The sequence below is a fragment of the Phaethon lepturus genome, unplaced genomic scaffold (assembly GCF_000687285.1).
Source record: "Phaethon lepturus isolate BGI_N335 unplaced genomic scaffold, ASM68728v1 scaffold56424, whole genome shotgun sequence".
NCBI lineage: Eukaryota > Metazoa > Chordata > Aves > Phaethontiformes > Phaethontidae > Phaethon > Phaethon lepturus.
The window spans coordinates 12398-22693 of record NW_010536654.1 but is presented as its reverse complement, the minus strand read 5'-3'; the positions used below and the strand labels follow the sequence as shown (position 1 = coordinate 22693).

The 10296-nt window shown below is 42.2% G+C and overlaps 1 protein-coding gene across 1 annotated transcript; it reads right to left on the bottom strand.

The window, feature by feature from the left end:
* Positions 1 to 695: 695 nt before the first annotated feature.
* Positions 696 to 9884, bottom strand: LOC104614866 (hyaluronidase-1-like). The gene is made up of 3 exons (XM_010286224.1): positions 9012 to 9884; positions 2261 to 2350; positions 696 to 1124 (listed from the first exon to the last, which is right to left on the bottom strand). The coding sequence occupies exons 1-3, from the start codon at positions 9882 to 9884 to the stop codon at positions 696 to 698; spliced, it is 1392 nt and encodes a 463-aa protein (XP_010284526.1).
* Between the last annotated feature and the right edge of the window lie 412 nt (positions 9885 to 10296).

Here is a 10296-nt window from a genome sequence, read left to right as displayed (position 1 = left end):
ATTTGACCCACTGCCTGGCAATTGCAGAGATTTTCAGTCAAACGGTGTCTTTGAAACTGATGGCACAAAACTACCACTGGAAATACTAATACCTCCAGAAGTTATGTACCAAATTAGGCCTTGAAATACTGGAATATACATTTTTTTAAAGTGAGCACTGATGTATAACTCTTACATTCTCTACGCAGAAGCAGTGTGATCAGTGGGTTGCAGTGGATGTGGTTCTGGGCACGGTGCTGCTCTGCTCACACAAAATGCCATTTGACTTCAGCAAGAGCTGCAGTGAACAGTATGTGATCACTGGTCCACATGAAAACTTTCCTCATCACCATATGTTAAATCATACGGCCCTAAAACAAAGAGTCGCTGTGTCTTTTTTAAGCTTCTGTGTGGATGAATCATTGTACAGGTTTATTCAACTTTTTTTACTCAGTTAAAGCTTCCACTGTGGCAGCAGAAGTTCATCTGTTGAAGGTATGAGTAAAATGTGAGTTAAGAGTAAAGGAGATGGTAAAAAAAGAGGAGGCTGCTTTCAAAATGTTTAATGTCCGAAACAATTCCAGGATTGGGAGATGAAGAAAACAAAATAAAACTACTTAATCAACAATGCCTTTTCCCTTTGTAATAAAAACTTGCTAAGGAACAGAAGTCTTAGTAGTACCATTCCTTATTTCCTTGCACAGCCTTGGATGACTTTAGTGAGCGGTATGAAGCAGAAGAAGCTGCATGGCTCCTAAGAGGAAGACATAAAGCTTTTGTTTTCTTGATCTACTGAACACAATGTGAGCCCAGCGCTCCATTAGCCTTTGGTCTGGCAATTCACAAAATATTCCTGTCCAGCCCTGGTAACACTGACACATGAATCTCTGCCTCATGGCTTCAATACTCTCCAGGCTGGGTTCACCGGTCACCTGGAACCTGGGGCCCTTCTCTGAGTGATGGGCTTGGATCTTAAAATTAGTAGGTGACAAATGGAGGTAAGCAGTCTCATCACTGTTTTTGCGGATACATCTTCCATTCTTCTTGCACAGGACTTTGCTACAGAGTTTGGCTGCTGAGGTCACATTAATGACGTAATGTCCTAAGGGTCCATCAATGTACCGTTTCACAGTTGAACAGCTCTCCTGTAGAAAATAAAAGACCATGACACATTACAGAGTAGCTAGCATTGTGTCCATACTTATTATATCTAAGAAGATGCTTGGTACAAAACTGCTCTTGGCTAAAGTAACCTGTTGAGATAAATCTTGTTGGATTTACATACTGGAGTAACCTATTTCCACGGGCAAGATTAGCAAAATATTAACCTTTACTATATTGTCTATTTGGGTGCTTGGTAGCAACATACAGTATTAGACTAGGGAGGAGTCCTAGCAAACAGGAAGGAAGTTTATATGCTAATCTGAGACTAACTAGTTCCTTAAGAAGAGACTTCTGGTAACTGCTGACACGGAGCAGTGCAGGGGTCTAACAGGTTGTAAAACACATATTCAGTCACTGCTTTGGTCCTGATCTCTCCAACTCCTTCAATTTACTAGGAGCCAGATCATTTTCAGAAATCAGCACAGAAGTTGCTGCAATTGCAGCTAGAAAGTTCCAGTTCAGATTTCCCTCTTCCTCTGCCCAAGCCAGTGGTGCTTCACCAGAGACTTGCGGAGGAGGAGAGCAGGCTGCGTGAAAAGCAGAGTGGGCACCAAAGCCCAGCCCAGGTTCGGGAGCCGGGGCTAGCCTGCTGTGCCTCTGCGAAATCCCAGCGCAGCTCCTGCCGCCTCCATCACTTCAAGAAGGATTATTTGTGACAGCCTGAGGAATCTGGGAGGAGGAAGTAGGCCTTTTCTTGTAGTAGCATCATTTTCCATCTGTCATTTCAGCACAAACCCCACCAGTAAGCAGAGAAAATACCCCCCGCTCCAGACTCCATTCCTTCTCTGTGGATCTGTACGAATGCTAGAAAGTAGAACACTATAAAACAAGCTGTGCTTATATTTGTATGATTTTGCTTCACAACGTGTCTGTCTTCTAACCTGGACTCATTATTCCAAGCTCCTACAAATGACCTGCCCAAAGCAATGTGCTCTGAAGGAACGGGATTTCTCAGCCTAACGAAAACATAGAACCAACGAGACCTGAAAGTGGTACTGAGCCATCATCCTCAGTCGCTGGCTGATGACATCAGTAAAGATAAGTGCTACGGAGATTGTGGTGGCAGAGAAGAGGTATTGAGGTGATTCCTAAACACTAATAAGCCAATACAAGCTACCTTTGAGCTGGCGTATTGCATACTGCCCCAGAGAACAACTCCAGCTGCTCCCAAGGCCGCACTTTCACCAATGGTATTGACCAGATCTGTCTGAAAAAGAAGGCAAGTCCAGACATCAGAAAACCAAAGATATAAAAATAAAAGCACTAGGATATGGACATCACTTTTTTTCCCCAGAGGAGACAGGTCCTGTGGCATGTTCTTGAAAAATAAAATCACTATTTTGTTTAGAAATCTCTCGTGTATCTCCAAAGGTCCGCATAGGTTGCACTCATGAGTGAGACTACTAAATAATGAAATCATTATAGTTTATTCACAAGGGGTCATGCAACAAATCTGGTGAAGTAAGAAGTGAATGATCTATTTTTTCTACCAGTCCTTGAATGATTACCATACCTGCATAGGCACCACTTTTGGCAAGGGATGGTAAGTGTGATCACACACCATCGCATCCCTCTTATGGTGTCTAATTGCAGTTGATAGGCTTTAGGCAGGTGTCTAACTTGTGCTGCTCTAGTCGTACCAATACAGTTACAGAGCTGCTGTTCCTATCAGCGTGAATGCCATCATATCTTTGAAAAACCAGCCTCCCCCAGTGCTGCATAACGCAAATGGCGGGGAAAAAAAACCCCAAATATTTGCATACTGACTTAACCATGTCCACTTTGAGAGCTGCACCAACAAGCAGTGGAGTTGTAGCAATAGCAGTAACACAGCTCGACAGACTGTGTGTGGAACAGGACTCACTGGTGCCCTGCCAACAACATAACAATGTGCCTTGTAAGTGTCTTAAAACCATTCCCCAAGACTGTGAATATTGTGTCAAAAGAAAGGCAATTAAATCTTAGAAAATATGGAGGAAGGTTCTTCTTCCACCCCCATATTTCAAAGCATGATCAATTAAAGCCATTTCTACCTACAGTAACTGGTTAGAAAGACATTCTTGATCAGTGTTTGTAATGGTAAATAGTACAATATTTCTCAATTTGATGAAGAAACAGCAAATTCCTTTAAAAAGTTAGTGATGGTCTTTGATACAGTCTTTTCAGCTCTTTTTAGGAGAAAACAACCCAAAATACCAGCCAAATTATCACAATTTGGTGGTGGCACCTTAGAAATGCAAAATGGTAGCATGGAAGAACCATGTTATTATTGTTAATTACTACTAAATAATTTATTTCACTGTGTAAGTGGACCTGTTAATTTACCAATGCATAGTTAAGGAGTCCCCATTTCTGAAACATTTAGGGCCCAAGAGATATAAAATTAGGCACAAATAAATGCCTTGGGAAAGGGAGATTCTGCCTAAGAGTTGAAGACAATTACAGAGAAGTCTGAGCAAGCAGTGACTTTGACCCTTAACTAAAATGTTGGACAAAACAGTGCAGGAAAACCTGCAGAAATCTGAAAGAGTAGAGCTTGCCTATTGGCTCTTAGAGTAGCTTTCAGAGTGATAGAAAGTACAACTGGTCTCACCTGAAGTTTGTGTTGCTGCTGATCATCAAAGCAGTCTTTTAGAGAACGCCATTACACTTAAAAGTATATAGTCCAGTGCTAGTTTTATAAAAGGGTAGTGGTGTGGGCTGCAGGTGTTACTTTCATGGGAAATGGCAGGGTTTTTTTCCTGTGGGAATTAATTTATCAGTAAAAAAAAAAAAAAGTATGTGAATTAAAGATCAAAATATCGAATGTTAAGAGAATGTGAAATACAGCCTCACCTCTTTGTAAAAAGGGTTCCCAGGCTTTCCACACCTGCAAAGCATTTTATGAAGATTACCCAGATACAAAGGCTGGCCTGATTCTACATTAGCCACATGATGATTGAGTGGTTTAGCACTAACACGGTCCAGATCACATTAACAAATTAATGAAACCTTTTCAGACAGCCAAAATAAATAATCAATAGATATTTAGAAATGCTGGATGAACTAAGACCTGAGAAAAATCCAGAATAATGATTTTGTTAATAATACACTTTAGGTATTAGGGTGTTTGACTAGGAGTCAGTAAATCCAGTTTTTATTCCGTCATATTCCACAGCTTGCTTCTGTTACTTGTAGAAGGGATTTCAGCACTTCCTGTCTACTTCATATGAATATAAAATAATCAAATCTAAGAGCATAACCCTTAAAGCTTCTTCTCCTGGTCCTTTGGATGCGTGAAGTCCAATGGCACTGATAACTTCACAACTGACGTTCCCGAGGCACCTAAGCTTCCACTTTTGTGCACACCTAGGATCACACCATGTCCCCAGTGCTGAAAAACTCAGCACTTTTCTCAAGCTAAGGCAACAATCTGGCATTGATTGGAAGCTACATTCCCCTAGGGGTGCTTAAAGGGCACATAGAGCACCTGCCCAGGTGTTGGATGCTGGCGAAAACAGCAGCTCACCGCAAAACTGTTGTATGGGATTTCACCTGAACACTCTCCTTCCACCTGATGTTTCCTGTTCTTGTATTCTTTAAAACAAAGGTCAAGTGCTAAGAGTACTCCCCAGGAGCAAAGAGAATTAGAAAGACATGGGCTGATTTTTTCTCTCTTCCCTCACGCTTAAAAGGTACGTCACCTCCAGGTAACCCTCCATCAGGGGTTATCTTCACCATGAGGTTACAGACAACCTTTAGAGGGCTGCCATTTCACCTTGCACCCATTCAATGAAGGTTCAAAGGAGAGCAAGAGAAACAAGTGGGAACGTGACTACAGCTGATATGATTAATTCCGCTTAATAATTAGGTAACTTGCCCACAAGGAAGGAAATAAGGTTTCTGAATCTCGCTTCTAGCCATAGTTACATCTTTTACTGAATGACTGACTCATGTTCAGTACCTCAAAAGCCACCAGCACAGAAGGGCTCTTCCCTGAATAACCTATGAACAGGAGGTTGCATCCTCTTTTTTATTTTTTCTCTCTTGTACACCTGTTCTTTTTGGTCTGGTGATTCCTTAATTCTTTCCTAGTGTCTGACACAGGGTGCTGGATTAATCCTGAGCAGGCTGGGAAGAGAACTGAGCTGAAAGCTCCTGTGCCAGAGGTGGGTGCTCTGACCACTGGATGGTCTCACAAAGAGGGAGGCACCACCACCAACCCCCCTGCCACACACAGCGTTAGTGAAATAAATGTCTCTGTCGGGTATTTTGAGAAGAGGAAACATAAGTGCCTCTCGTAAGAGCTGAGTGTGGCAAACTGGGAGCAGAGGTAGGGAGGTGCATCCCCAAAGCCCCGGGTGAGGCACATGAGCCCTACCAGTGGCCTCAGACACAGCAGTCCTGGTTTGGGGGCTGAACTTAGCGCTGCTCCTCACGCAGCACAGCTTGGCATTCGTGGAGGCTCACTGGCATGGCTTTACCGTGTGAGTGTAAGTACCTCATATGGAAAAAAAACATGCAAGTCTAAAAAATTTTAGCTATCATTTTAAATATAACCATCTTGGTATTTGTCTAGGTGGGGAATGCTACGTCACTCTTTCTATCAGATCCTCATCCACACATGTTAGAGGGCTGTCCTGAAGAGACAACTTTATGGGTCAGCTTCCACTTAAGTGTCTGGTATTTCTCCAAGTGATAAACAAGTCAACAAAGCCTCTTCCCTTCTGATGCTCGTTCTCATTCAAACTTTTGGGGGCAGTGTGCAACCAAAGATTCTCAAGATTATGCTGGGCTATCTCCGAGCAGACAGCTGATTTGGCAGAGCGGAGGAGGCTCTAGTTCCTGTCAATGCTTCTCCATATTTTGATCAGCCAAGACACTGCATTGGACACTAAAAAAATAGGAGACAAGCTAAGGTGTTTCAGTTTTGGAGCTCAAGAGGAAACAGGACAGTCAGTTCTAGTTACTTGTTGAGGAAATAATCAGAAGTACATCTGTAATCTTTCCTTTAAATTTTGAACAGTCTTAGTTTCAGACATGATTTTTCTGTATTCAGGAACGGTAGTGCAAGCCTGGCATGGTTGCAGTGAATGGTCTCTGTACACATGCACACCTGGTCATAAGAGGAGACTGTAGATGAACGAGAGAAGTTGTTGTCCATTATCCATCATTTGTTGGTTGTCATCCTGCTTTATTAACAACTTCAGCCACTAGTCAGGAAGCACAGATGCTACTGTGCAACCTCCCTCTCCCACACAGTTAGTAGTGAATTGTCAAAGCAGATAGTTTCTAACTACCCTACAGATGGCAAACTGCTTATATGCATTTCTAGCAAATACAGAAACTTTTCATGCTGATTGGGATCCCAATTCAGAATTTATAAACCGTTTCCAAGAAAAAAAGCAGGATGAATTTCTCAGATACTTTATGCACAACTCACCTGATTTCCAGGTGCAGTCAGGGTGAAAGGTACAGCAGACATAGCTACAGCATCCTGGCACTTTAGTCTTTCTGAAGGTCTACTAGACTTGTGTCTCTTCCTCAGTGACTCTGACTCACAACCATTCTTTCTATTTTCTTCCACTGTGATATTTACTGTATTTTTCATACGGTGTACAGAAGGGCTTACACACAAGGCTTGAATGTGTCAGCAACTAATTCTGTGGCACCAGAACATCACAGGTCTTGCACAGCTTGATGGAGCAGGACAGTGGTTCTGGCCCAGTCCCTGTCAGAGCTCAAGTATCCATTAGCCTGTTATCCCAATTTTCCCACGGCCATTTAGCCTGGATGTTATTGTACTACACTGGCTCCTTTCCTTGTCACATTCACGCACATTGTTGCTGGAGCTCGGAGGTTTCATGCCTTGTTTTCAGGTTTGTGAGCTTCTCTTAGGGGCATGTCATGGGTCAAATGAGAAGCTCCAGTCTAGTCTAAAATCTGAACACATAAAACCATATTTAAAATATCTTGGTGTCTTTGGGGCTATGAAGGAAAACAAGAACATTTTCCTGATGATTCCTATTTAGAGTTTTCTTAAGTGCAACCCTGCAGGTTCCTGGCAGTCCCCAAGCTGTTTGCACAGATGATGTGTATAGTCTGGAGACGTGTCAAGCCCTGTCCCCATGGCTGCCTGCAGAGTCTGGTGCTGTTCTTATTAGAAAAGATGTAGAGAAGCATAACCCAAAGATGTTTCTCTGGCTATGCATGGACCTTCCCTGGCTGGGGAGTTGTAAAATGATCTTTAAAGCATCCAAATGTAAATGGCTACATGCAATTTAAAAATGGGACGGTGAATTAAAGACCATAACTTAAGAGCAACATCACTCCAAATTACCGCTGTAATGTTCAGAAAATAGCTTAAGGTAGGTAGAACAGTAACTTTATACCACCACAGATTTGAACTCGTGTATAACTGGTAACAGCATGTTAGTTTTCATAGAATTTAGTAACGTTTGTGGTATTTTTATATTGATCAAGGGATTGATTTATATTATAAAAATGTGTTATTACAGCCTGCATTTGAAAAATGGCTTTTTCATGGCTTGAGTTCTTCAGTGAAGGAATTTTGTATGAAACCTCGCCTGTACCAACTCCAGTGTCCTTCAGTGAGACCCAGCCTTGCCTACTTGCCCATGATTTCTCAGTCAGCTAGGACCTGCAGTTTCCACATCGCACAGAAAACAGCTCCAAGGTGTCCCTGGTTGCTAAAAATGAGGCAGACTAAATTCATGATTGCTTCTCTGTACCATCTGCTTGGGGGGGGGCAGACTGAAACACTCCCCAGGCTGTTGGGGCTCCACCACCCCTCCCCAGCCCCCCCGTCCAGGCTGAAGCCACATGCAGCCTGTGGTTTGCTTGACTGACTGTTGCCTTTGCCCTTGCCCCTTCTCTCCCTCTTGCTGTTCCGGTTTGAGTCAAGAACTTGTATCTGGCAGCAGCAGAAGTGAGCTCTCACATAAACCAAAGGGAGGGAGCACCCCCAGATGGCCCTTAGCCATCTAGGGCTTGTTTCCGTGAGCTCCCTGCCCCAAATTTCCTCCCTTTTTGTGGTATTGATGGCGATTAGAACAAAACTTTCAGCACTTGGGACGACTAGTAGAGAAATCAATAAGCATTTGTGTCTCTCTATTATGTGCATAAACAAAGTCGGAGCCATAATCATGATTACATACCCAGAACGTCAGGGATTTGTACACACCTAGCTTTACTGTCAATGTTGGGGCCACTATATATTTATTGCACTTTATAATTGGGTGAGGGAACATCGTGTGACTCAAACACTCAGTTTCTTTATTAAAAGGACTGCAAAATGTTAGCACTAAATGTTCCATCATGAAGATATTTGAACGTGTTTTATCTCTGAAAAGCGAGGTGGCCAATGCTCATCATGCAGGAGTTAGGAACTCCAGGCCAGACTAGTTTACTTGACTGGTTTATTTCTATAGTGAATGAATTTACATTTGGATAAAGAAACAAAAAAGCCCCGAGGCTCCTTCCTCATGGAAGTTTATCTTTCCATTACACTAATTAGTATTAAACTTCATGAAGATTTGTGAAGTTCATTTCACAAGCTGTCCTGAAGAATTCAAATATCAGAATGAATTACTTCCTGAAGGAAACAATTTCTTTGCCCTTTCTTTCTAAATTACCCTCATTAAAAATATACAATGCTATCCTACAGAAGTAGGCCAAAGCCCTGCAATAGTAACTGCTGAAAGGTGTAGAGTTTTGTACTGTGACTACAGTATTTCTTTTTAGAGGGGATGTCTTAAATATGAAGAACAAACGCATAAATGCTTTTATACAAGGAAAACTTTTAGAAAATACTTTTTCTAAGAGGCTGTTTCTAAACTCTAAATTTCTAAAGAAGTCTGTCTGCTTACCTCTGTTAAAACTTGAAAAGTATAGGCATAAAATGGTCTGGAGTAAACAAAAACAGGTAAAACGTAGTCTTTTCTAGCAATTGAGGCAACACGTATTGCCTCCTTAACCCGATAGTGAACAAACTTTAGTGCATTTGGACTTGACTTCAGTATATAATCCAGGTATATAGAAGGGTAGAGAGCAGTGCTTTCCTTCCACAGCCAAAGCAGGAGGTCGTTGCGGGAAGACTCAATGGCTGGACATTTCCCCGTGTATGTTTGGGGATGTTCTTTGTAATCGTAATTGTAGCAGTCTGGGTAAAGATAGTAACCCCACAAACCATTTGGTCTCATATGCTCAGCCAGAAGGATAGTGTTGTTCATAAAACTCTTGCCAGCATTTTCAAATTCCTCTTTAGCCACTTTCCTAATTTTGTCCTCTGACCACTGAGGATGCCGCCTCCTAACCATCTCAAGGGATTTATTTCTATAAATGCTTTTATTGCCCCAGTTCCTATCCCACTGGGGTCTCCAGTTTTCCCAGTCAATGACTGCAAGTCCCTGAAATTTCTTCATCGGTATGCAATAGTCAATGTCAGACTTTGCTTTATTAAGGTGTTTGAGAAGACTTTCGTTCTGGGGCACCCCTCCATTGACAGGATCTCCATTATCTGAATAGTAGGGATAGTATCCCAAATGAGTGTGATAGAAGATTGTCACATTGGACCCGCTCAGAGTCTCATTGGTGTTGGATGCAATGTCAAAAACACTGAGATCCAGGTCCACCTTGTACCGTAGCCTGCACTGCTCAGTCGGTGCGTTCCAAACAACCATGAAAGGCTTGTGCAGAGACAGAGGGGCCCGTGCCGGCTTCGGCAGCTGAGCATCAACCATACTAAGCAGTGCTGTCACTGCTAACCATTTGACCCAAACATCCATGGTATGTTTTTTTTCTGGGAAATTGTTATGATGTGTCCTTGAAAACAAAAATGAGAGAAGACATGTTAGAAGGACAGTCGCCACCTTGGGGACAGATAGGGTGACAAAGGGATGCCTTTTGGTTTGATTTGCTTTTTTTAACATCATACTCAGCACAAACAGAGAAAAGTGCAAATCTGTGACCTTGTAAAAATCTTAAGCCTTATTTCAAATGCTTTGAAAGACTGTCTGGAAGTGTATTCTGATCCTCAGCTTTTTTTTTGTTTCCTTCTCACCCAGACACCTTTCACAGTTGATTCAAACTTTTCCTTAACACTTACTTGCTCCCTGATGTCTACAAAAAATGAGTTCATAAAAGAATGACTTA

Coding starts and splice junctions, on each gene's coding strand:
- LOC104614866 (XM_010286224.1), bottom strand. CDS start 9,884: ATGGTTGATGCTCAGCTGCCGAAGCCGGCACGGGCCCCTCTGTCTCTG. Junction 2,351..9,011: donor CTTTTCAAGTTTTAACAGAG/GTAAGCAGACAG, acceptor CTTCTTTTTCAG/ACAGATCTGGTCAATACCAT. Junction 1,125..2,260: donor TGCAATACGCCAGCTCAAAG/GTAGCTTGTATT, acceptor TATTTTCTACAG/GAGAGCTGTTCAACTGTGAA.